The sequence below is a fragment of the Falco rusticolus genome, chromosome 1, assembly GCF_015220075.1.
Source record: "Falco rusticolus isolate bFalRus1 chromosome 1, bFalRus1.pri, whole genome shotgun sequence".
Classification (NCBI taxonomy): domain Eukaryota; kingdom Metazoa; phylum Chordata; class Aves; order Falconiformes; family Falconidae; genus Falco; species Falco rusticolus.
Genome location: NC_051187.1, coordinates 77333093 through 77360877, shown reverse-complemented (window position 1 = coordinate 77360877; position 27785 = coordinate 77333093). Strand labels below are relative to the sequence as shown.

Below are 27785 nucleotides of genomic sequence, written 5' to 3'. Positions count from 1 at the left end.
TGATTGCACAGCCTGGCTTGCATGTGGCAAGTACAAAAAGTTGTCCATTAACTATTACTGTTAATTCAAAAACTGTGGGTTTTTTAACTTTTTTTTTTTTTTTAAAGAAACATTCATGAGCATGGACTTGAGCTACTAAAGTTCATTATGCAAAGCAGAAATGTATCAAATGTGCTGGGAGGTTCATTCACACCCCCCTGCTTTTCAAAGCAATAATTTATGTTGGCATTTTGCATTAGTGGCTAAAAGGCTCCATGGGATACATCCAGACCATTGTGCTAAGTGAGCACTGCTCAGACAAATTAACAAATAGCCCTTTAGATGGAGTACCAGGCTTTGTTGCCACTTTGCTTTTGATCACAGAATTAGATTTCTTTCTACCATTCCAACCACAAAGTTTGATGAAGACTTTGACAGTGAATTTGCTCTTATATGCTTGCGTTGAAATTGCAGAAGTATATAGTTTTGCAGATTTATCACGCACTATGCAGCTATGCAGCATTAAATACCAATTTTGGGAGTTAAGCAAGTCTGTTGTGGAGTACATGCAGAGTATATCCTCTGTGTCACAAGATTTCATCACTGATCCAGATGCCATACCCTAAACGGTCCACAAAGGCAAGGATGAGAGAAACTGAAAATAATCTATTCTATTTCAAATCTGCTAGCTTTTTGCCCTCCACACCTTGAGATGGTTTATATTCTTTTCCTCCCTAACATACTGTGAATTTCACACACAGTTAGTCAGAGTTACGCTACTGTTACAGGTAAGCACGGAGTACCCCACATGCCATGGGTCTGGGCTGCACTGCAGTGGGTGCTACCTGAGAACAGAACAATCGGACAGTGTCCACCACAAAGACCATACACCTGTTATCTCAGACATCTCTAGTCAGTAACATCCCAGCATTTAAGATATCAGGCCATTGATCAGTTGCGGGTACATGTTGGCAGAGGGGGTGCTGCCCTGAGGCACGCCAAAGAGTCAGACAGAGCCTGTGGGGCTGGGCAGCTCCTGAAGAACATGGTTTGAGGTGATGGGTTGTGCTGCACAGCACTGCTGCCCTCCTACAGCTCTTGCCAGGGATAATAGAAAAAAAAATAACGACCCTTCAGATGCCTTAAAGATCTTAGTTACAACTCCTGCTAATCTGTCTCAACATAGAAGTGTCTCAAGCACTTAAAACTTGCTTTTAGACTTTATAAACTAAATATTAATTACAAATCATACTCTCACTTACCTTACTTCATCCCATCACACCATGTTAACATGAATTATAAATGCTACCTCACACTGATCAGCCAATCTGTTCCTGCAGTACGCTTGAGAACTCTCCATCTCTCCAGAAATTATGAAATTGGAAGGTATTCAAGTAATTGTATAAATCACAACTAACCAATCATCCCACAGGGCTCTCCTCCCACTGGAATTAATTTCATATTGCACTATAATGCAGTACACAAAGCATGCCACTTCAGGATTAATTAATTTATGTAGTAGCTATGCCAACAGCATGAAATGCCACATTTCTGTCACCATTTTACTGACTAATTTTCAATGAGTTTCTTAAACATCTAAATCTCTTAATCGCATTTTTTTTATTTGTATATTTAAGGATAATTTTTTGTTACATTTTATAACCTCAGTTCTTCACTAGTATTCCTATCACCTCTTCTTTTTTGTGTACTCAAGGTAGTTTTGAAAAAAACAATAATCATCTAACCCTGTAATTTTTCCAATGAATACAGGTCTTCCAGCCTCTATTTCTATGACCCAGTCACTGTAGAATCCACTACTGATGAGTGTATCCCTAAAATCTCAAATCCAACCAATTTTTATTTCAGAGAAGTAAAGTTAGGAGAGATGCAACTCACTTAACAAATCAAGTAACAAAATAGCAAACAACTGAACTCCAGGCTTTTTAACTTCCTTGTTAATAACTGCTTAGAATCATAGAACAGTTGGGGTTGGAAGGGACCTTTAAAGGTCATGTAGTCCAACCGCCCCTGCAATGAGCGGGGACATCTTCAGCTTCCTCCATGATTTCACTCCAAAGCATGTTTCATCATGCCACACGCAGTACTTCAATTCTTGGGGGTGTATATTGACATGTAGTTTAAGTGGAAACAAGGTGGGGGAAAAGTTTTTGGCTTCAGGGTAATGACACCAGAAGTTGGCCCTGGACTTCCTGTTGTCTTATTAGAACAGCGCTGATCGGTATTACAGAACCGCAAGTGAATAGCCTTACTGAAGGTGGGAATAGCTGCTCTCGTGAAGTAACTCCAGAGACCAACATACTGTAGCAAACAGGAAAGACAAAGGTAGTACGGAGCAGTACTGTATTAGTCATCACATACCTTACACTAGGTTTTAGTCACAGAAATCATGCTACCTGTTCAGGTTTCCTTACGTTATAAAAGTTTGAGAACACTTCTTTAACTATTAAAATTACATGATGTCTTGATGGCCCTGTTTATGTGGGGCTGTCCCTGATCTTTTCAGGCTTATTAAAAAAAGTTGCCAGGAGGCCGAGGAGGACATCGTGTGTTGAAACAAGACACTTCCTCTGATTGTCTCTCTCTGGCATTGCTTTCCATCATCCTGTTTGTCTGCCCTTCTGCAGCTGCACGTTTGTCTGACCGCTTTTCACTACAACAGCTTGTTTTAGGAAAAATAACACATTTTAATATTTAGGCCAAGTTATACCTTCCAGTATAACTATTATTCCATCACAGCTGGGGCCATACCTATGAAAGACTAGTCCGCTGCCAAAGGGACTAACTTTAACGTTGAAATGTAACTTGTTTGACTATTCACTGATAACTGATAGCAAATACCAGATTTAGGCAAGAAGGGATCTTCCCACCCGCTTTACTAAATTCCTGTCTGATCTCTTTCATCTCAAGTCCACTAAATGTTACAAAGCTTATTTCCCTTTGCTGAACCCTATCATTAAAAGACCGTCTTTGTTTCATGTTTTGCTGAAATTAGCATTCTTCACTACTTACAGCTGGCACGACAAATCTGAAATCACACAAGATACTGCTTTCTTGGCTAAATTAATCTCTATTGGTTTCTAATTCATCCAGTGATTGAGGTATACTCACTTAAAAGTAATGTAATGCAATACAATCTGTACTGCAAAGATCACAAAGAAATATCACTTGAACGCCTAGGTGTGAAGTCTATCCAGCTTGAAGTGTAAATTCACAGTGGCAACCTTCTACTTGGCAAACTTACCCAAATAATTATATTAATTTTAGCAGGATTAGCAGCATGCATGGATATTAGTTATGTTCACACTATGGTTACACAAAATTTCCACAGAAATAGGTTTAGCCATATGTTTCCTTTTGATTAGCACGTTACCTCTTCTCAGTAACTGCATATAGAGTTAGCTAAAGAGTTAAAGTGTTTTCTAATGGAGTCCTGTCATCTTTTTTTTCCTGCTTGTTTAGAACCCAGATAGCTTTACTTCCCCCAGGTCTTGAAAAAACCACCACCCCAGCTCCATAGTCTGGTTCAGAAAGGAAAAACAGAAAACATGAAAAGAAAAATATACTGCCATCCATCTGTACGGAAATGCTGTCGCCTTGTAGTCTGCAGGAAAATGCTGAGTCAAAACATCCAGCTGTTACTCCACTTAAACAGTTCCTAAGCTATTTACCCAGTTGGCTAAATAACAGCTAAGTTTGCTTACAATTACCAAATGTTAATAATAGACATTACTGAGCTTGTTATGCCTCAGCAGAAGCAATAATAATGGTACACACCTGATAGAGCTTCCTCCTAAGTTTAGCAGCTCCCCAGAGCCACTGTTACTTGCTTGAGGACATTTTTGGCCATGGACCAGAAGGCCAAAATGCTCCTACCAAGGGAACAATTTGGGCTCATATCCAAATCCCAGCAGGCAAGAAGGTCATGATTGGACTCCCTATTCTGTGTCAGCCATGACATGGACCATAAGCCTCCGTATATTATAGAAAGAGAAGCCTTCTGAAACAGTTTCATCAGCTCAGAATAATAAAAAAAAGAGATAATTAGCACTTACCACTTAGATGATTAATAATTTCCTTCCCTTACTCTCTGGGTCAGCAGGATTTATTTTCTGCCCCCTAGGAATAACAACCTCCCCAAATGAGGCACAAACTGTTGAGTTACACATGGCACAGAAAACTTTTCCTTCTCAATGACCCCAAACCAAAAAGATTTGGAAAGTTTGTACTCACAAGCTTCAGTGTAGGGAAGAAGCTTTCTCTATTTTTGCTCCATTTGAAACTGAAATTAAATTCCCTATATCTTCTGTTACCTAGTGAGAGTAGCAGAAGTTAACAAAATACTTGGTAAATAAGGCTTCTAAAACACCCAACCAAGCCTTAAAAATGTGGGTAACACATGTTGATAGGGAAGCAATAATTCTCTTCTTCTCCATATCTCCAGCTACTAAAAGGCAGAAAAAAAGTGTTGACATACAATACAATTTATACTTAAACTCCCATAAAACACCTGTGGTTTTTAAATTATTTTTCCCCTTGACAGGTCTAACCCCCACCTTTTACAGCACTGCAGGTGATTTAAGGAAAATGGGTACTTCCTTTTATAATCAGGTGAATTGATTTTCTATTACAGGTTAGCTTTTCCTAGCTGCTTGAAATTTTCAGGTAGAAATAAGAATTTATTTTTAAGGAAAGATATATAACCTTCTTATAAATAGCTAGGAAATACTTAGATGGTGATATATTGAGTAGTGATTATTTATTGTGTTGTTCAAATGAATTTGGTGTCTCTTTTCTGTCAAAGAAATTTGAAATGTTGTGTTAGGTATTCAGAAAAGGGCACTTAGCAAGTTTTTTCCTCAAATGAGGTTTCTCACTGAGGTTGTCACAGTTTTTCTGCTAGCTTTTATAACAGAGAAAACTATGTCAGTATATATGAAATTGTTTGTCAGGAGTGGAGTAGAAAACCACGGCTCCTTGATTTTAAAAAAGAAGGGGGAGGAGTAGCAGCAGTAGCAATGAATATTTGGCTCTGCTTCAATTCCTTATCTTTTCTAAGGATTTGCATAAATGTATACTATTTGAAATATATTTTTATATTTCTATATGCATATTCATGTGGGTTTTGGGGTTTTTTTTGGTGGTTTCTTTTTTTTACTAGGGTGCTAAAGCACTTCTGAGATGGATAAAAAGACTTTCAGCAGAAAAGCACTTACAGTCCTTAGCTGTACACTGAAACACTTAATTTGCAGTACTGAAATTATACCCATCTGCTTGGTGATTCTGCTTAGTGCTAGAAAATGCAGGGTGAGGGAGCTTTATTTATGGAAGCTTGAATATACATGGAATACAGATATCTCCTGAGCTAGTTTTTGTATTGAGGAAGTAGATTTTGACTTAGGCATCCTAAGTGAAGGGAAATATTTCAATATGGATTCAGTAGAAACAAAGGCTCATTTTTGCCTCTGCTGATGCTCTGTGGAAGAACATGCCTGAAGGAGTACCTAGAGGATCGAAAATTATAGATAGCCACCAGGCTAGAAATGATCATAGAATTGTGATTTATGATCCTATAATCTCTGTACCACTCACGAGGTGCAACACAGTTTGGTGTCGGTAACTTCTGTTTAAAATGGAATGAATGCTGCTGGTAGGCATGCAATGTGAGGTTTTTCCTTTTGATCAAGGTAGCTGAAAATATTACCTCCTTACATATCCAGCCACCAAAATGTCTAGAGTATAGGAAATCATATATTGATAATTTTGACTTTGAGAAACAACTGTAAAAGTCTGCATCTGTGTAAAACTAGCAAAGTGATTGGGATGTTTTTGAAATTACTGCTGCCCACTGGTCGAGGCCTGAAGAAGGGCTGATGTGCAAAATGGAGTCCACATTTTGCAGCTTTATCTGTAGATCCAAGATACAACTTCTAGTAACATCTTTCTTCTTACATGTATCTTTTTAGACCACTTGGCCACAGACAACACAACTAAGTATATAAAAACATGGTAATAAACATAACAAGCACCCAATTCCTATTTCTTAAGTATCCAGCCTTGGCATGCTTGAGGAAGCATTCTTAGAAGAAGAGTAAAATCTTTAAAAGGTATAGTGCAATCAATAGTCTTGAGAAATGTGAGGATTTTCTAATAAAGAAGATTTGAGGCATGGTGGAGCTTATGTCAATATAGATCTGAAGATCATCAAAACTCTAGATGCTTCCAGCCTGAATTTTGGCCTTGGAGCCATCCTTACAATTCTATTAATGGAAAACAGGCTTTCACTTGCTATCACAGACAATAACGAGGTTAAGGTGTGAATGTGTGGGGGCATGCTCTAAGGTTCTTAGTACATTTGAGGGTATGCAGCTAAACCCAGAAATTATAATAAACATTAACACATTCTGGGCCCACTCCATTAAATGCATGTCATGTCTCATGTCCATTCATTATATTCAGTAATATTTTTTCCACTTTTTCCTATGTTTGGGAAAAAAAAAAAGATTATGTTTCTATTCCTTCTTATTTTCTAGTTGACATCTGTGCATATGTTATTCACAAACCTCCCCTAAACCTTTAAGTTATCTTTTAGGCAGGCTTGGCTCAGGCCATTACATGAAGACTGGGACCTTCACCTTGTATCATTAAGCCTGGAAAGCCGTAATGATAGTACCAGGCAGCTTTGACGCAGCTGAGGACATAGAATTACTCGGTCACAGCTGCATTTTCCTAGGGACTGATGTCTGTAAACCCCAGGTATGTTCCCTGGTAGTGTGTGCCAAAAAGCTTCTGTAAACTGTCATGCATCTTACCAGGCAGACTCACTTGCAGATGGTGCTATGTGAGAATTTTATCACCCAGGAAGTCTAAATTCTGCTAGCATGATATTGGGTTTTTGTTTGGTTGTTGTTTGGGTTTTGTTGTTTTGTTTGGTTTTTTTTTTACATAAGAACAGCATTTGAGATGCAATGTAGGGTAAGCATACACCAGCCTGTACTGCAAAACAGAGTTAAATTGAGTCAGAGCCAATGGACCGTGATATCAGCTACTTCAGGTGAAAAGCTGTAGCTTCACATGAAGAGTAGTTTTGCAATGTCACAGTTGCAAGAGGTCACAATTTGCTTAATAAGTGTTAACCTCTCCGCAACAGGCACAAGAGGGACAGTATTATACTCCTCACTTGTTTACTACAGAAAGCACAATGTTATTTACATGTTTACAGTCAGGAGTACTGATATTACTCGTTACACAGACTGTGTAATGTTGCACTGAAATCCTCACAAGCTTCATCTGCTGTTCTCAAATTAAAATTAATTTTTTGCCAATATTTTTGCAAGCGTAGTGACTTTTATATTATTCATGCTTTGTCTTGGCTCTTCCTCTAAAACATCCTTTGCATTTGTATTTCTGCAACTCTCATTGCTGTAACCTGGGCAGTTGTCATTCTTGTGTATAAATTATATATTGATGCTAATCATTACCTGCTAGACTTCCTGTCATATGCAGCAGTCTGCGATACTAAAATTTATTTGTTCTGACCAACTTCCCAAAAGCTGACTGCTGACATGAGAGAACAGTCCTTGATTGTCTCACTGTAACAAAGATTTCTTTCATCCTCAGCCATTGTTCCCTTTGATGTTATTTCATTCTTTCTGTTTTCAAAGTTTGCCTGGGAGTTTTATTTGACCTGCTGATCATAATACATTTAGGTTTGTAATGGGTAATTGATGTCTATGTTATAACTGCTGAGACAATATTTATATTCTGCCCATGATGTGAGAGGAGCTTCGTATAAAAGTTGTTACAGACATCCTGATAGCGTGATGCAGGCATCTCAATATAGTGTATGTTATTATTTCATTACAGCTGCTTCATGCTAATTGATTATTTAGAAACACGTGTACTACTGGCTCAGTGAATACTTGGCAATTTATTTCCATACCCAGAATCTCATTTTAAGATCTCAGCCTGTTATTCTTCTGAAACTTCAGACTAGACTTATGTTTTATTTACTACCAATGTCGTATCAATACAACAAACACAGTAAGGTGGTAAAGAGGTAACTGCTGTCACAGGCACTAACAGGTTACAAACACAAGTGTAGCTTATTTTGGCAACTCTCCCAGAACCAGTAATTCCCTGATTAGTAGCTTTAATGTCAAAAAGTCATAACTTAAATTTGGGATTAGACATAAAAGTAGACTAGTTCAGATCTAGTTACAGGCCTGTAACCTAGGCGAAGTAGTCCAGCCCTGAATTCCTGAAAGACACGAATCAAAAAAACCCAACATTAGAAACATTTTTAACACATGTTTAGGGAGGCTTCTTCACACAAAAGAGAATCAGTAAAAAGCAAATGAGGGGTCATGACAGCAAGTCATGCCAGGTTCTTAGTCTTCTGTGATATGAAAGAATTGGGTTTTTTTAAGTAATAGGAAAATGGCACATTTCTGGAAATTTATAGAACACATCTGAGGGATAATTTGTCATTTAAAAATTAAGCACTTCAAAATAAATTACTATAAATTATAAAGGTTCTTTTTTGTCTTCCAGAAGATATAATAGTTGTCAAAAGACAGCAGCTTGGAGTGAATATGAGCCTAATAATTCAATTTCAGGATAAAAAATATAGAAAACCCAAGGTTTCTTAGGAGCTTAAGCTCAGTTTTCAGGAAAACCTAACAGAATTTAAAGGTATGAAATACAGAGATGCACAGTAGAATTTAAAAAGGGATATCTAATTTATGTGGGTTTATCCTTTTTTTTTTTTTTTTTCCTCCATGAAATATCTATTCAGGAAATTTTTAGGAGGATTTGAACAATTAACAGTATTACTGGCACAAACTAATTATTCTTTTAAGTTCCACTCCAAGTTGCTATTTGACATGAATATCTTGTGATACTACGTCAGCTTTGAACATGAAGCCAAGGGCCAGCTTCAACAGGTTAAGCAGCTACTTGAATTTGTGGTCTTCTATATTCTGGATTAGCCTGTAAATAACTTCTGGCAACTGGCTGGATGATGGTTTTTTCACATGTGTCTTTTTTGCTGAAGAGACAAAAGTTTTGCTTCACTCCCCATGCAGAAGTTCTAGTTCCTCTCCCTTTTGCTGGACTCTCCATCACTGAGATACTTCTAAAATATAAGCTCTTTCATACTCAATTGGCAATGACCTAAAAAGCTTTGCAGACAAACGATTAAATAAAAGTAGTAATTTTATTTTGCTGGAAGCCCATCGTTCCCCATTGTTGGAAAGTTCAGAAATATTAGAAAAATCCTTTTAGCTTGCTTCAGCTGGACTTTTTCAAGAAAAGCACTAAATAAAAATATTGTATGACAACTTTGCTGTGAAACTGAATTTTAAAATACTGGTATTATTAATTGAATATTACCCCGACTGGATTCCTGAATTTTGAAGGTAACAAAAGGGGGAAAAACATGAAGAAAGGGAAGTACTTTTTCATGTGATTAACTTTACTTGAATACACAGGGGAAAAACTCAAACACCTTCCTGGCTGCTTGAGCTATATCAGCTTCTGCAAAAATGCGTATTTTGTCAGTCCATAAATCTGCAGTATACTTAAAATATATAAGCACAGAGTCAAGTGTAGTGCTAATACCTATTAATGAATATACATTATATAGATTGTTCTGTTTTGGTTTACATTTAAAGTACTCGATCTCTTTTTCCTTTACATGAAGCTGCAATCCCTTACTTGTCAAGGGAAGATATGTGAAGATATATTCCCTTACTTGATGAGGATGCATTTCTGATAACTGGGACAGTTAGGGATTCAATAGGTAATGATTTTTTTTTTTTCCCCAGTACAGCTAATGTAATAGGGGAATATGTGTGAATGTACTTAAGAAACACATACAGTTTAAATACACGGGGTCAGTAAAATGCAATATAAGTTCTTCCATAACGCTGCCCAAATAACAGTAATGGAAAAATATCTGAAAACATTTGTATACTAAAACGTAAACTTTTTAACCTTGCATAGATTTTTCTAATCTATTCCAAAAAAATAATGGTGCTCTTAAAAATTCAGGATCACATTGAGGATCTGGAGGAAGGAAAAAGATCATCAGGATTGCCAAATGCCAATTCAATTTCCAGTAATGAAAGACGTGGTTCAAAGTGCTGACTGTTTAGAGGATGACCTTTCAGCCTCCTTTGCAGTGGCTGGACAGGCTGATGGCTTTTAAAAATGAAAATCAAGAGATGACTGCCTACTAGCCTGGGCTTTGGATTGGTAATGAGACTGAGTCTTGCAGTCTTGATGACTGTACCTGCCCATTCTCAGGATGGATCATTGTCCTGAAAGATCTCAGCTGTTTCTTCTGTGAGACTGGATGCTTGGTTTACATTGTTTAGTGTAAACCTTCTTGTAACTCTTTCTGAATGGTTTCATTTTAACTGTGAAGCCAACAATTGCACCACACTTTTGCTATCAACCCTTTCACAGCCAGCTTCCTCAGCAAAAGAGACAATGTCTTTCTGGAGAGCAAGGATAACCCAAATCCAACAGAATTCAGAATAAACGCTGGGAACTATTTTTGCCATAGATCACTCAAACATTGAACTTTGACCTCTTTCCAAGTAATGCTAGTGTCATCTATGCCATCCATGATATTAAACTATTGCAAAAAGCCATTTAGGCAGGGTTTTTCCTTACCTGTTGTCTCCTGGATGAGCTTGGAGATCTGTTTTAGACAGTAGGCCTTGAAAATGCTTCTTAACTCCCCAGTTCATTGGTTGGAGTAATGGGATCTTACCAGTGGCAGAACATGACTTTGCCATTGAGTCATGGGGTCTCCTAATTAAGCTTGTGGCAGGTGACATTGACCTAAACAAGGAGAATTTTGATGACCATGACCTGTTCCTCACAGTGCTCCCCAAAGTTTGGCACCATGTAGGCACTTCAGGCATTTGTATAGAAACCTGGACCTTTCTATGACTGGTAAAGAGAACTTCCAAAACCCTCTTGTGGGTTCTCACAGCAATGAATAAGCAAAGACTTAAGCATGCAGTCTCCTTCCGCACTGCTGCCCAGAGAAGGCTCAAACTATCTTTCAGCAGCCTTAAAGCCCAAGGCAGTTTCCTCTTCCTTACATCCATTATGGATTGCACGCCCACCACCTTCAATACAACAAGTTATGTCTAATTTAGCTTTTAAAGCAACACTTCTGCATAGCCACAGGCTTACTAGCATCACAGAAAAATTGCCTTGAACTCATGATGTTTACTATCTGCAAAGATAGTTCATGATCAAAACCACAAATCACAGTGATGCTGGAAGCCAGATCTCATTGGCATAAATGCAGAACAGACAAGATGGATGATGCTGCATAGCCACAACTGAGATGCTCTACACATTTCTGCTACTGTGATACGTAACATACATACATACATGGATATTCATGCATCACCTGCGTCTTAATGAACTTCTTCAAGGCCAACTGCAACTCAGCTAGCATGCTTCAGTGCAGCTAGCCAGCTTTCAATGGAAAATGGTTGGTAGAAGACCACAGGGTTGAAAAAAGGTAACAAAAGCGCTTAGCAAAACATGATGTTAAACAATCAACGATGCAACTCCAAAACAAATGACAGAAAGTGACAGACAGCAGCGTGGTACTGAAGTTACAAGTTGCCAGTTTTAAAGAATGACTGAGTAAAGTAGGAGTGAAGGATAGAATCTGATAGAGCAATATAAATTCGTGAATGACACAGAGAATGTGAATAGGGAATGATATGTTTGCCAACTCTTCTACTACAAGAAAGAGCAGATATCAAATAGCAAGCTCAAACCTAAAGCAGACAGTTCTTCACACCTCACATAGTTCAGCTGTGAAATCCCTTGCCCAGGATGCTGTAGCTGCGTGAAGTGTGCATAGGTTCAAACAACAACTGGACAAAACAATGGAGGAAAATCCACGGAAGGTTCTTTTAATACAAAGAATACACATCTGGCTTGGGAGGTCCCCTCAGCAGGGACATCGGATTGGATTGTCAGATCCTGTGCAGCTGCTCTGAGCACAGGTCCACATCCCTCCCGATGGCAGCAATATCTCTGGGAGTTCTCAGTGCACATCAGGGGAACAACACGAGAGCCACACTGTACTGCTATACTGACACAGAGGGTTGCAATGCCCTGTCAAACCCTGGCTCTTAAGCACTGCTACAGAGCTCACCTGGCTGCATTGCTGGTGCAGGGTGGGAAAGTTCTGTCGGTTTTTATGGTTACAACAATTGGTTAAGTTTTAACTTTTAGATAACTGTCGGTGGAAAAGAGCACAATAAGCACTGATACAAATGCAAAGCAAGTCTTCACACCCCTATTTCCTCATGCTGTTTCTGTAACCCCCAAGCTGCCCTGAACCCCGCCTGAAGTCAACACCAGCAGAGCTGTGCAATGCAACACCCTTACGTAACTACGCCCGGCTCCTGCTGGGTTTGTTAAAACATATTTTGGTGTTGTTTTGGTTTTTTTTTTTTAAAAAAAACATTATTTCTTCCAGAACTTTAGTAGATTTTTCAGAATGTTGAAACAATAAGCTGCCTTGAATAAACCATTGCCTTCTGCTTTCAAATACGAAGGATGGGTGACAGCTCCCCTGCTCCAGAGAGCAGCACCTGCCCCGCCCGAACAGCCGGACCCGCTGCCGAGCACCTGCGCGGCGCAGCCCGAGGACAGCGCGAACACCCTCAGCGACACTCCCGGGCGTTTTGGGGACACGCGAAAGCACCCGTGCACCAATGTGCTTTGCTTGGGCATCGCACAAACCGAGCGCAAGTCGGGCAGGAAAATGCGGAGGAAGAGCTCGCCCGCAGAGCACGGGGGGGCTGGATGCACAGCCGGCGGGGCCGGTGAGCGCAGGCTGCGGCCCCCGCCGCGGCAGCGGGGAACTTTCTGCGGGCGGCGGGGGGGCTGCAGCAGCTCTGCCCGCAGCAGCGGCGGGGCCGGAGCCTCCCCCCGGCCGCAGCAAGGCACGGAGGGGGTTGTAGTCCGCGGGGCGCGGAGCCGCCTACACTTCCCAAGGTGCCCGCCGCGCCGCGCCGGGGCTGTGGGTGCGCGGCACCTGCCGGCGGGGGCGGAGCGCGGCGGCGGCTGCCCCGCTGCGGGCTGCGCGGCGGCGGCGGGCGGGGATGGTGCCGCCCGCGGGGGCGCGGTGACGGGCGGCGGCGGCGGGAGCGGCGGGGAGCGGCGGCGGGCGCGGCCCCTTCTGCGCGCCATGAGCACCGGCACAGGTACGCGGGCGCGGGGGCAGCCGAGCCCCCCGGTATTCCGTTCAGGGGACGTTGCTGCTTCCCTGCCGGGGTCCGTCACGTTGCCGTGATGCTGCTTACCGGGGTGCGGGCAGGGGGAGCCGGCTGGAAATTGCTAACCTGAAAAAAAAGACCCCAAGCCACCCTATACAATATGCATATGTGGATGTGCGCGTATGTCGAGGGCAGCTGCCGCAGGCGCGGTCGGTCGGAGCTGCGGCGGTCGGGGCGGCGGGACCCTGCGCGGGGGCTCCGGCGGTGCCGCCCCGGGCGTCGCCCGCAGCCCCGGCGGGGAGCCCCGCGGGCCGGGCTGGGCCGCCTGCAGCGGGAGGCGCCCCCCCGTGCTGCCCCCGCCGCCGCCGGTACCCGCCGCACGGCTCGGGGGGCGCCTGGCCCAGGCCCCGCGGCTGGCATGTGGGTGAGGGGGCTGGCGGGCTGTTGCACCCCTCCGCGCCCGGCCTGCCGGGGGGTGTTCGGGCCAAAGGCTCTGCCTCTCCCGAGGTACCGTGGTGATAGAGGGGGGTGGCAGTCGCAGAGGTTCCATGGAGCCCTGGCTGGCATTGCCACCCGGAGGGATCCAGTTGCCCACGCCAATACAGAAGCGGTGTATCCTGCCATACGTGCAGATTTGGAGAACTGACTTGGAATTGTGTTTTCCAGCGATTCGGCGTTTATCTGCATTGTGTGGCAGTGGGGGGTGGTTACTTCAGGGTGCAGTCGATTGCAACATATTACAGTCTTTAAGGCAAATACAGGGTTGGGCATTTGTAAATTTGTACATTTCTCCCAGGGGAAAGGAGGAGGCTTCGGGAGTTGATTGTATATTTCATTTCTGAGGGTAACTAGCTGCTAAATATACCCTCTGCCACAACAACAGGGAGACGTGGAATAGCTACAATTACGTGGTGGCTCTGTATGTCAACATGCTTAATCATATCCCATCCTTGCAGCGAGCCGAGTGAGGGCAAACAAAGAGGGAGACCAGCTCCCCGTTAGAACAGTGCGAGACCTTGGGTCAAGGCACCTGCCGGAGGCTTGAACTAAAATCCTCCTTTAGCATTTCCTCATGTCTGTTGAAGGTGTGGGTATTTCCCCGTGTGCTGGTCATCTCCTCCTGGCATGCCGGTGCTCGCAGGGGAAGCGCCCTGGCCCAGGCGGGTGGCTGTGGTGCAGGTGAGAGCAGCGAGCGCATGTTGCAGGGCAATCTTGAGTCGTGTGCTAGAAATCCTGAGTCTGTTCCCTGTCTTTAAAGGGAATTGAGGTGCTTGACACAGGTAGTGACACCTGCACTGGAGATGATTAAACTCCACCACAGTATCCTGTCCTTGGTTACCTGTCTGTGATTTCAAACTGAAGAATATGAAATACTGTGAAACATTTAAATTCTGTAGTGGTAGAACTGAATCTGGTAGAGGGAATATTAGAGTCCAAAGTTGTGTATCTACAATATTTAAAACACCAATTAAAAAGATTGTAAAGTTATAAACCCGGTAGAAAAGTTAATAGATAACAGCCTAGCGCAGAGGAGACTTGACACAATTCTATCTCAGTAATTGCACCAAACATGGTATAAATGAAATGGCAAAAATGAACAGTGCCAAGATAAAAATAACATCCTGGGGAAAAAAAAAGAGTGGAAAAAACCCCCTGAGAGTTCTTAGCTCTCATTTGAACGAACAACTGGCACTTTTAACAGTATTGGTTTAGCTTTGATGTTTGATTTTGCATGTCTATGTGGACTATGTAAACAACTACAATCAACTTTTGTGGTAAATTAAATGTGAGGAGCCCACATCTCTGAAAAATCAATGACAATTTTCCATTAACATCAATGGGGCAAGTATTGTACAGCAAATTTAATGCCACAATTTGACTAAAATCACTGTTTCCAAAAGATTGCCACTAAAATTACTACGGAAAGGCTGTAATTCAGAGCTTGGTGCTTACTGTAACAGAAAAATGGTTTTGGTTCTGCAAAGGAAACAAGGGTGCAACGTGGTATTAAAATCAGCCCCACGTAAGGTTCAGGGAATTGCTGCTGCACGGTTTGGTAATCGAGGAGAAGTTCCCGCTCTTCCTGTTACTCTTGAGATGAAGTAAACTGTTGCAGATCTGTGCTTGTTAGTCCAGAAACCTTCACGCAGTCTGGGTCCCCTCTTGTGCCAGTGCAACACGTCATTAGCTGCCTGTATCAAGAGGGTTTCAGTGTGTGATGCTGCCTTGCCATTTTAATCATAAGATTTGGTGTTAGATACAGAAATGCTTATATTTGGTAAACGTGATTTAGTTTGTAGTATATAGATGCAGTTAATATAACTTAAAGTGGCTCGGTAGTCCGTACTTTGAACCGTCATTCTGCAGACTTGTGCTATAATTTTAAATCTAGAAAGCATATGATTGTGGGACACAGTAAAACACAGCTCAAATACATTATTGTGTATGTTGTCATTAAATTTTTCCACATGTGATTTTCCTCAGCCACCTTCTATATATTTACTATTGATCATGGCTGAAACTTAGTTACAAGAGCAAGCCCATTCACTGCTTTTTATACCTATGAGATTTATATGGCATGGCTGTGACGTTAGGATTCTAAATGTACTTTTAAGAGTTTATGGTATGGTTATCAGTCCAGTTCTTTTCCATCTTGAAATCATAGCAAGAAGGACAGAGTAGGTTAAAAATTTGAGATTGAGAAAATGAGTTTCCCGTCAGTTCCCAGGAATAGGGTAACATGGTGTTTATTGTTTAAGTACAAAAAAAAGAAGGAATTGCAGAGCTAATTACATACTAGGTGAATTAGATTAGATTAGATTAAATTAAATGTCATGACACAAATTCACACAGCTATTTAGTCTTTAAACTATTATATTAGAGGGAAAATGTGATTGCGTGGATCAGAGAACAGCTAATGGAGTGTCACAGCCCAAATGGAGCAGGAACACAGTGATTCTGGTTACAATAGAGGTTATGCAGGTTGGTCATGCAGGGTCCTGCTCTGCCTGGGAGATGCGTAATTCCTTTTCAAAGTTCACGTGTAAATATGCTGGTAAGAATTGTCTCTGGAGACAGTAGTACAACTGTTTCAGACTGTAGTATATTTTTTAGTTAGAGTGTTTTACTTTCAGCCCTTCATTTTGAGCACTAGTAGAAGAGCACATTGAATTACTAGCTAGGAGCAGCGAGAGGCTGATTTGCTTTGGAGTTCTCCAGCTAATGAATGTGTGCAGATCATAACATGCAGTCCTCCAAGTTTTGTAATTAAACAGAAGTAGAACTATTTAATTCCATTGCCATTTTAACCATGTTTCCCTGAAAAAATAAGCAATCACATGTATTTCCTGATGGTATTTTCTTCCTGTGAAGCTGAATTTCATAGACTGTATATAATTTCTTAGACTGTAAAAAGGAGAAGGCCGTATCTTTAAGATTTTTGGTTGAAGATTCTTGTTTACTCTTTAGAAAAGCATTTCTAGCTCAACGGATGACATCTGTTAAATGGCATAATGCTCTTGGATTATAAGGACATATAGCACAGATATGAGAAGATGAAATAGGTCAGAAGAGATTAGCAGGTGATGGCACATCAGCTGGTAACTCCGGGCTGCCATGGGCCTTCGTGTGCTGCCTCAGCACTGTTGCAGATCTCTAGAAAGCTAGCTAGTTCTGCTTTTTCTGAGCGAGGTCTATTTCTTGCCAACTTGCCTGTTTGCAGTGCAGCATCTGTACAGTAATGAGTGTCCTTCGTGGCTAGTATCTATACACATCTGACTGCCATTTCAGTATGATGTTAAAGTCAGTATACTTTCAGTTTTCCTTCTCAAGATATTTAATGGCTTATGTACTTAATGCCCAATAGGGCTAATAAATGTAAAGAAAATTTAAAAATTAACCAAAGCAGGGCTACTCAGGACACCTTTTCCCTCTCTTACCTTCTTCTACTCAGTGGGCATGCCAGCTTCAAGAAGTGAGGAAACCCTGGTTTTAGATTTGCTTCATTTGACAAATCATTCCCCCTCTACACAAATTCAGCCTTTTAGCAATGGAAACGCATCTCTCTGGACTGTTGTTACTTCAAGCTCACTGCTGCATTTTCCCATCGTGCTAGGGGATTGCTGGTGCCATTAGCTCACCTTTGGACTGTGGGTTCTCAAACCAAGCATCCAGCACTCATAGTAATGAATTAAACATATTTGTGTGGAAATGGGCTGTGCTGCCTGGGGCTTTTGGAAGCAGAGCTCTGGAAGTGCCAGGATGAGAGGGGGCACAGCCAGCAGAGCTGTGCCTCTGCACAAGCCCAGCGTCAGATGCTGGGCAGCAGATCAGCCTTTGAGATTATTGGACGTTTTGCTGGCTCGCTGTTTGCATCCTTAAACATAACCTTAAGGCAAATATTTCTGAATTTAGATTATTCCCTGTGTCAGGATCCATTAGCAGTGTGTCAGGGTCCTTAGCTGCTATCATCTGAAATGTTGGAATGTTTTTTTCAACAGCTTATTAGTTGATGTTCGTGCTCTGAAATCTAGATGGAATATTGTTTTGCAATAAGCATGTTTATCTATTTTTCCATTTCAGAAAAGGAATGTGAGAGGAATATAAACTCCATTCAGTGAGTATTTCTGTCTGCTTTAGGAGCTGCTTTGTAAAAACAAATAATTCTTCCACTGCCATTAGTCAGATTGATCAATAACTCTATTTTGGAGATACTGCTGATCCTATTGGACAAGTTGCTTGATCTGTAGTCAAAGGAAAACAAAGTTTAAATGCAGTTGGCCATGAAAAATAAACATTCCTGAATTGTAGGAGATCACTAGTGATATTTTAAAAATGTTGCTGTTCTTGTATTACAGCTTTTTTAAAAAATAAAAACTTTTTTTTTTTTTTGCTATTTAGAAACTGTTATTTTTAGATTTAAGTAGCATTGTTATTGTGAAACAGTAACAGACTGCAGTTGCTCCTTATGATGGATCTGTGGAACAAGTGTGGTATCTCTGTTGTTACTGTGTAGTAGTAGCTGCTCACAAATAAAGCATTCAGTTCTTGGGAAGCTTTCAAGTACCTTTTCTATCATTTTATTCCTAGCATGATGTACTCTGATACTTCAGAAGAGGATGAAGTGTGATTGTCCAACGTTCTTCCTCTTTCTTCTTGCCAAGTTCGTTTAAGCTTCAAGGAGAAAAAAAAATAATTCCTTACATTTACTGGTTTATGGAGTGAAATAACTGGATATGGTATAAATGTGGAGCGTACAGTACAGTAGTTATGTTCCTTCAAGTCTGTTTCAGAGGATGACAAAGTAAAATTGAATCTCTGTGCTATCGTTCCGATGGTGAAATCCTTGGTGAAGTAGGAGTTAAAGTTTGATGCATATCATATGAAGAAGCAGCCACAGAACCTGTTTTGCTCAGTGTGTCATGCAAGAGCTTTTGTCGCTTTAGAAAATAGGTCATATACCTTCTTCCCCTCACATATACGGGACTGGAGGTTTCATGGATAGCAGGGAATTTCAGAAGTAATACGTAAGGCAGTTTACTAGTTGATGTCTAAATACATGCTGGGAACTTTCCTGCTGGGCAACGCGAAGTGGGACTAAATGAATAGGCAGCCTTACATGCAGTGATTAATTTGGAGAGTTCTTATCACAGACCACTTGAGGTTTTTTTCTTGACTTATTTTTACCTCTGTCAAGAGAGTTTATTGAGGTATAGATCTGTAAGTCCCAGATTGCTCCAAATACTGCAGTTTAAAATGATGTGAATGCTCTAGAAGTCATGAAAAGTAATTTTACAGTTTCCTCTCTATTTTCATCTCAGTTACTTTCATTTACTTTGGTCTGTTTTCACATTCGTTACCTCTCTTCTCCTGCTGATCTAAGTATTCCTTAGCTGGGACCTGCAAATCAAAGGGGTATTTACCTTGTAACAGACTGCTAAGGATTTTTGATAAGAGTTCAGCTGACCAGTTTGGCTTTATGGAGTCTTGTAGGGTTTGCCTTGCTCCGGTGTTTCTTTTGGCTTTGCAATACCAGTGGCATTAAAGCAATCACTCGGTTACAATTTGAGATGCAGTACAGGTACAGAGGATCTAACCTTGAAGGTTGCATATAGAATTGTGTTGAGCACAGAGACCAAAGGAAATGGTAGAAACGGGCTGTGTTGCCACTCTTACCTTTGATGACAGGAAGATGGGAATAGAAAAGGGTTTGCAGCCAAATCCCTTAACCAGGATACAAGGCAATTGGGAACAGCTGGGGCTGCGTATGTCTGTACTGTGAGTTGTAGCAAGTGTCTGGCAGCGACTCCAGCACCTCACCCCTGTGACTTGCACATACGCTCTCCGTTCTGCTGCCTGTTAACCTGGCTATAAGTCAGGCTCAAAGAGTGCCAGTTGTAGGGTTTCTGCTTGTGGTCGGGGCCTCAGCGTACTCAGCGGCTTCTGTCCTGCTCAGACTAAATAAAACCCCTCGCTCTGCCGTTAGCCTTGGCACAGCGACAGAAGCGTGCCTGAGCGCACACAGTAGGTAGATACTGGTGATGAGAAGCAGCGCTGCTTTGCATGCCATCTCAAACCTCTCTGTGACTACTAGTGTATACTCAGGTGCAGTGTTTCCCCCTGCTTGGTCAACAAGAGTCCATCCCCAAATCCTACCGGGGTTTGTGCAGCAAGTGTCACGAGAGGCGCTTCAGTGTGCATCACTTGAGTGTGTGGTGTGGAAGGAGAGGTGAAGAGGTCTGCTTTTGTTCCACCTGGAGAGGAGAAGGCCAAGGGAAATTAACTTGTGGTCTTCATCCCGCTAATGGGTGGGTGGAGGAAAGGTGGAGCCAAGCTCCTCTCACAGATGCGTGGAAAAATGGCAAGAGACCACAGTCAGGAGGTGTAGCAAGGGAAATGCCCACTGGTTGTAAGGAGAAGAAAAATTAACAGTGACAGTGCCTGAACCCTGGAGGAGGGTGCCCAGGCAGGCTGTGAAATCTCCAGCGTCAGACATTTTGAAAATATGATTGGCAAATGCCTGAGCAACCTGACCTAACTTTGAAGATTTGCCCTGCTGTGAACTGGACCTCAGGGCATGTGATCCAGAATTTTCTGTGGGTATCTGAAGCCATCCATAACCGTGACTGCAGAGCTCCCATTGAGGTGCTACAGAGATCTACAGGCTGATTAATCTTGAATGTTTTGTGTGGCCATTTACCAACCAGTCTTCCTGGCCGTGTTTGGATGGTTCATTCCTGTCTCGGAAAATTGGAGAACAACTAGCGTCAGCCTCGTGTAGGAACACTTGTATGTTCTCCTGCACCAGGCCCTAGAGAGAAACAGGGTTTGTGTACCACTGTTGAACTATCTGTTGCCTAAAGATGCAACAGTTGCCTAAAGATGCAAATCTCTCTGGTACGTTATGTATGTGCAGCTCCAGAGCCCCTCCTGAACTGGGACAGAGAGTTTGGTGTGAACATCTGGCTTCTCCATCACTGCTGGCACTTCAAGAAGTGCTAAGCATCTACCACCCATGGGTGAAACCACTGTGAGCTGCAGTGTTTTGTCGCTCTGAACCCGGGGCATTTATTTATGTGCCTTAGTACAGAATTAGATGTGAACTTTATAACAGCTTTATTCTGATAACCATGGCATGAAAATGGTACAAAACTAAGATAGCAAGCATCTTGGAGATTGTCTTAGCATGCTGTTGGCTGTGAGAACAACCAATGTTCTTTAGCATCTTGAAGGCTTCTTTTCCTTACAAACCGGAAGACCTTTAGTAATAAGCATTTGTGTTTCAGTTTGCTGTATGCCACATTTATCTTCATTATTTAAGATCCTAACGCTGTCTGTACCAGCTCAGATTAAATGTTTGTGTAGCCCAGTAGCCTGTGTCCAGCTGCGTCCATTGTCCTGACTGGGGGACTAATGATAACGGTGGCTAATTTTGTCTACCTTGATCATGAATGTTTTTCAAGATGGTACTAAAGCGATGCATCACTTAGCACTGGATTTTAGCTCATTTTTTTGGTAGCGTGGCCTAAATTTTGTCTGCAGAAAGCCAGCCTAACAATAAACTTCTATTTATATCTTAGTAGAGCTTAATATTTTAACAGAGCTACCCAGTTACACTGCTGAAGATTTGATTGTGTCTGTATCATTAATTGGATTTGACTTAAGGCTCAAACATAGGTTGTGCTGAGGACCCTTAGCTCCTGTTATTTCTAAACTTTGGGGTTAAATAGTCTTTCTGGACTGAATTGATATGCTACATTTTCAGGAAAACTGCTGAAGCGATAGGCGTTTGTTTCACATGTCTTTCCATAGATCTGTAATTTTAACTTGTGATATGCCTGACCTTTTTTCCAAGGTCGAGGCTGATATTCCATGAGAACAACGTGGTCTGCGTCCTGTGAAGGGTATGAGTCTGATGCTGCCAGCTCTGAAGAAATGCTCGGCCGGGTGTTCTGTTTTGTCTCTGAAGCACATAAGGTCTATATAGATCTAGAAATGTGCCATAGTCATGCCTACTTTAGAGAGCAGCAAACAGCACGAGCTGCAAATTCAAGTCGGCAGAAGCAGCCTGGCTGTTAAGTTGAAGCTGTCAGAAGCTGCCATAACGTTGGTTGGGTAATTGCTTGATTTACCTGTCTTGTCGTGAATTAGAAAAAGGCAGCTTCTCGGAGCCTTTCTAAATATTTCTAAATAAATTTTGGAAATACATAGGAATGCTATATATTGGAGGCCGTCCTAGCTGCAGTCCTGGTAATTTTGATCACATACATGTTTCCTAAGGTTAGTAATTATGTATTTAATAGGGCGATTAATGCTTTCAGTATAGCTGTTTGCACTGTGGACATCAAAAGCTCACCGCTTTCAGTTCTGAAATTCATAATCAGTTCTAGTTGTTTAAATTATTTTTATGACATTGTCTGTGTTATAGGTCAAATTCCGTTGATAAACCATTTAATCTTCTACTACTCTGCATACCTGGTGGTTTTCACTCACATATCCCGATACTGAGTTGTTTGCAAAAGCAGAACTGTCTTCAGACAATAAAAGATAATGAACCTATTGCTTTTCCATTTTTGTACTAATCACTCTGCTTGCTTAGAAAATGCTGTACTTGTTTATACATATATATATATATATAATAAGAAAAATATTCTGTTTTCTGTAGTTGAACCTGTTTTTCATGAGTGAACCTGTGCATGTATTTTAAGGAGCTGCGATTCCGGTGTTGTTTACAGAGACCTCAGCAGTGGGTAAATAGCAAGCCCTGATGTCTTAAAGCAAGCTTCGTAGTCTTAGCCCACCCTGTGGCTCCGTGCTCTGGGTCTGGGAGGCAGGTCGTGACTATTGTGCTGGAAGGCAAGGGACCAAAGTTTATCAGGTAGCCCCTATGAATTTTCTAGGGAAACTATGGTGATTATGCTGTTGCAGAATCTATGCTATGGGAAGTATTTCCGTTGCATTGATATTATGGTACTATGAAGAACTAAGAGTTACCAAAGAACCTATATTGGTCACAAGCTATTTGGCATTTCAACTTGACAGCTATGTATAGCACTTGAGCAGTAGGGAGGAGGGGACTTTGGATGGACACTAAGAGCTACACATCCAGGAGAGCTGTTGTACTGACCCCTAAACAAGTTGCCCTACGTGTTTCATTCCTTTTTGTCTCTAGGCTGCAATCTCTTCTGCTGCTTCTGAGATGACCATTGCATCTTGCTGTCAGTGTTAAAAGTCTCTTTATCAATGAATGTAGGCTTTTTGTGGCATACTTCTGTATAAGCATCCTAAAATGCTATGCCTTAAAGAAATTATTAATGCAATGAAAGATTTGAACTCATTTAAGTACAAATAATGTAATTAATGGGGTAATTGCTGTTATATTAATATATTTCCTGTATTTCATCTGACTGCAGTTTATGTTGTTTGGAAGCTTTTGGGAAGAGATGCTGTCTCTGGCTGTGTGTACTATATAAACAGCCATACTATTTTTAGTTCCAAGCTGAAAGATAACATCATCTCTTTAGGAAGATTCGCCATATATTGCAGGAACTCCTTCCTTTTTTTTGGTAGGATGTGTCACTCTTTACATATATGTTCTATGATGTCAGGGTTTCTTTTTGGTAGAATTTCATTATGGTATTGTTGATGCTGCGTATTTTTTCAAATACATTAACTTTTTAACAATATTTTTGGTCAATTGACTGCAAAATGCTCACAAGAGAGGGGAGTTTGCTTGTACACACAGGAGAGCTGAGAAGAGATTTGTGACTTTTCTTTGGTAGGATTAGTTAAGAGGAGAAGAATCTGAAATACCGAAGTCTGAATTAAATCTTGCATCCCTTAGGCCACTCTGACTTCGCATGTATAAGGCTTAATACTTTTGGGGTTATTGTTGTGATTGGCATGAGTGGCTGACATTTGTCTCCAGAAGTAAGAAAGGAAGCCGAAAACTTAATTTGATTGCCATCTTCTGCTAAGTTTTGAAAAATAATGTCCGGTCCTTAGCTTGTTCAGCAGCTCAGGGAGGGAAGGAGGGAAGGAAGAGTTAGGCTTGTAAAAACCAATTGCAACAAAGCTAGTTTCTTGCAGTTAACTCCATGCCCCAGGCAGCCTACATATTCCCCCCTTTGTTTTTTGTTTTTCTCTGGATCATGTCCATGAAGAGATTTCATTCAAAAAAAAAAAAAAAATCAGGATTGCAACTGATGTCACCCATCAGATAAGACTGCACGTATAAAATGAAAGTAAAAATTCCCACAAGACCCTAACCATGGAAAATGCTTTCTTTTTTTTTTTATTATTTATTTTTACATGGTAGGAAAAGGCTGCATGTATTGGCACCCGAGCTACCAGCATGCAGCCCCACCAAGGAATCTGTGCAGCCCACAGTGACGCCTGTCCCAGCAGACCCCTGCCAGCAGCTGCCACTGTCACTTGCCAGTTGTTCAAAGCTCTTTAAAGGTGCTGTAACATGGCAAAGAGATAACATACAGCTCTTTCCTCTAGAGGCAGGCTTAAGTTAAGATTCCCCTGAAGGCCAGTGCTATAGATATGTGCAGAAAAGTGGAAAAGCCTCTGCTTTTCTCTCTGCTTGCCTGTCTCCCTTTCCCAGCTGGTTAGGGAAGCTGGGGATGGAGGCAACTTTCCAATTTTTCAATTTCTGCCGCTTTCATCAGTCATGGTCACATGAATACAATAGATAATTTGGAAAATATTTGTGATCCGTTCCAGATCAGACTGATAATGCATGTCAGCTTTTGTATCCCCTGGTGACTGAAAGCTTAGTTGTTGTGGTGAAGATTATTTCAGTCCTGGGGGCTTGTACTGAGTCAAGTGTGTTTACTGGGTACATTTGTCCGGATAAAGTGGACCTACTCCAAGCCACTCGGCACTTCTGTTCAAAATACATTGAAACAACCAAGTTCATCTTAAGAAAAATCTGGTTGAAGTGCACTACAGGGATTGTTCCATAATGCTCTCTGTATGCCAGCATCAAGTTCCTATATTCTTGTGTTTGTCGTCAGTTTTTGATCATGTCATCATTCCAAAAGAGTGTAACCACTGGTATAATTTAATGCTGGGGGAAAGAGCATCTGCATAACAAGAGCCATTCAGGCGAGCCATGGAGCAGACAGGTCACACGGGGGGGTGTCCATGCGGGGCCAAAGGCAGCACCGGCACAAGGTGGTTATGAAGAACTGCGTTTCTGAACAAAGTCATTTCAGCTTTTTGTGTTGTTTGAAGCCTTTTCCCAATGTTTGGCCTTGGCTCCAGAGGTGTCTCACAGTGGGTTGTGCCTGCGCCTGCCGTGCAGGTGGGTGGTTGCAGTCTTGCTGGTGAGGAGCGGTGGTTTGATCGTTGTCAAGCTGAATGGACCTGCTGTAAAGAAAAATGCAGCCCGGTGTTTCTTTGCAGGAAATCCTTAATATTGTACAATAGTGGGCTTTAACGTTCAAACCATAGGAGCCTGTTTCAGAAGCTATATTTTGAAAAGCACACTCCAAAATTTGTTAAAATTAATAGTTTATTTTGAGAAATTCATGAGGCTTATTTTCAGAGCTATTGACACAAAGCCTCCAATGAAACAGAAGCCAGGCCTGAAGCCTAAGCCCCTGTAGGGAATGCCTGTCAAAATACGCCATGGCAGAGCATCAGGGTAAGGCGCTGGCAAGTTAAATTTGTCTTATGTGTGCCCAGAGAGTCTCAAGAAACCAGGACTGCTAATGCTAGGGATGCTGACTTATCGAAGGAGTGCAGCTACATGCAAGAGGATTAATTTTACTAATACATGCTTATAGTTTGTCTAGCTAATAAGGCTCTGCAACATCTGATGCAAATCCACAGAAGAGTTAAATTTAGTAGGCATTATGTTGCACCTTTAGTTTGAAATGGACATTTGTGTTTACAGCTTGGAATTCCTCATTTGTAGTGCTCATAATAATGTTTTAATAGCTATTCTGAAATTGATTCCTTGCATGTTTTTGAGGTGAATCATTTTCAAGTTTGAGAGTAGATACACTCTTTGTCATGTATAATCCCTTTGAAGCGTAAGGAACTACACACTCATAAGAAAACTTCATGCTGCAGTTATTAAAAGCTACCCCACAGCTTGAGTTGAAAATTTGAAGAATCTTTTGTTTTTAAAAAAAGTTTGATTCAAATAAGAATATTTTAGATTTCAGATATTTTTTATTGATAATATTACTCAGAGACCAATTCCAAATCTAGCTTTGGTCAGCTTTCTTGTACAGACGTAGCTACTAAAATGTTATTCTGTAAAGTTCAACCCCCAGAGCCCCCTCATCTGTGAACTATTGTGCTGCAAATTATTGTCAGAATATGTTATCTGAAAGTTTGCATCTGTTTTATGTCACTTAATGCAAATTAATTGTAGATAAAATATGCTAGGACATTAGCTGTTTATTTGAGGTAATAGTTCTGTTTATTCAGCTTGAGGAAACTGAAGCTGAAGTTAAGAGCACACTTTAAAAAAGTAAGTAGGAAGCAAGAAAACAGGTTTTAATTATGATTTAAAATAAAATCAATAAGCAAATAGGGCTAGAATAGAATTAAAAAAGATTTCTGTAGGATGCTGTGGTGGTACATTAACATACTAAACTATGTGAAGTGTGACACATTTTCCATATTAGAATTAAACAAATAGCAGCTTAATGCGTTAAGTCATTTCGGTGACATCTGCTCCGTCAGTTGACTACGAGCTGGAGAATTAAGTATTATGGCAAAAGATGTGGATGGATCCAGCTGCTCAGGATTCACTCCAAGTGGTGGAGGACTGGGGGCCAGTTTTGAGTCCCTTTATACCAGTCTCGTTGGTGAGGTGCTTTTGGCCCCTGCCTTGGTTAGGCAGGAGTTGTTCAGCTGTGGGCATTGTCACCACCGTCCTGTTTCCCCTACTGCAGCAGTAAAATCAGTGAGTGGAATGAAAGGGGGCATTTCTGGTGCATCCCAGAAGAATATCACTTGCTGTAGGAGTATTTTTTCTCTTTTTTCATGTAATATTTTTCCCTTTCATTGGGGCTACACCAGTCAGTGAGCTGCCCGTCTTACTGCATCTGCTCTTTCCAACACGCTGAGAACGCATCTTCCCAATAAAACTTGTATGATTGGTGTTCTTGCTCTAAAGCAAGGTATTGTAGTGTATCTCTAGGACTTTAAATGATCTTATATTAATGTTTTGTGGTTGTTTTTTTTTTAATACTTGTAGTATCGTTAGTTTAGCAGATAATATACAAGCAGAAGCAAAAATCTTGTATCTATTAATTAGGCCATGTGCACACATTTGAATGGTTAAGGGAGAAATCACAAGCAATAGGGTCTGTAAACCAGAATGTAAGTTGGAGCCTCTTTTTTTACCATTTGGATTTCATGTTTTTCGTACAGGACACAGATGAGGGGACTTTATAAAATGTTAAAAACCTTTAATCTTTTTTCTGCAACAAAGACAGCTAGAACTGAATTAAAATAATATAAAAATAAAGAACAGATTGCTGCATAATCAGTTATCTCCCAGTGATGGTACTTAATTTAAAATGTCAAGTATTTCAAGGCTGTGATAAAATTGTGAGACTTAACAATACTACTTATATTGCAGTCAAAATTCCCAGAGCTCCCGTGTCGAAGAGTGAGTCAAATTTCAAAATGCAGCCAGATTAGCAGTGTTAATCTCATTGCCTGTTCTTTAAATTGCAAAGAACCTGTGCAGAGTGTAGAGGCTGGAAACTGGATACCTGTGCAGTAACGCCTGTGACACATAGGCATGTGGTTAGGTGGCATTGGTATTTACTGTCACAACAAAATGCCTCCTTATTTCTAAGGCAAATTGCAATGTCAAATGGGTAACTTTGTAAACCAGGTTGGTTTCTTTGTATGTTTGATTTAGGCATAGATTTAAAAAGCTTGGCTTCTCTGTTTCACTGTGACTTTTTGATGGTGGGATTGCCAAGGTCATTGTGTGCCTAATGTTTGGTTTGTAGGGCTGTAATTAAATTCCTACTGAGTTCTCAG

General features: G+C 41.2%; 1 protein-coding gene across 8 annotated transcripts in view; it reads left to right on the top strand.

Moving 5' to 3' along the window:
• Positions 1–13120: 13120 nt before the first annotated feature.
• The window catches only part of ABLIM2 (actin binding LIM protein family member 2), a 143613-nt gene continuing 128948 nt past the window's right edge, over positions 13121–27785 (top strand). For 3 of the 8 annotated variants that reach the window (XM_037385557.1, XM_037385549.1, XM_037385533.1), the window contains exon 1: positions 13121–13250. In XM_037385557.1, the coding sequence (XP_037241454.1) occupies positions 13235–13250 (16 nt within the window). In that variant the 5' untranslated portion in view covers positions 13121–13234. The remainder of the gene's footprint in view (positions 13251–27785) is intronic. The other 5 variants (XM_037385539.1, XM_037385509.1, XM_037385515.1 and 2 more) reach the window with 2 other exon arrangements.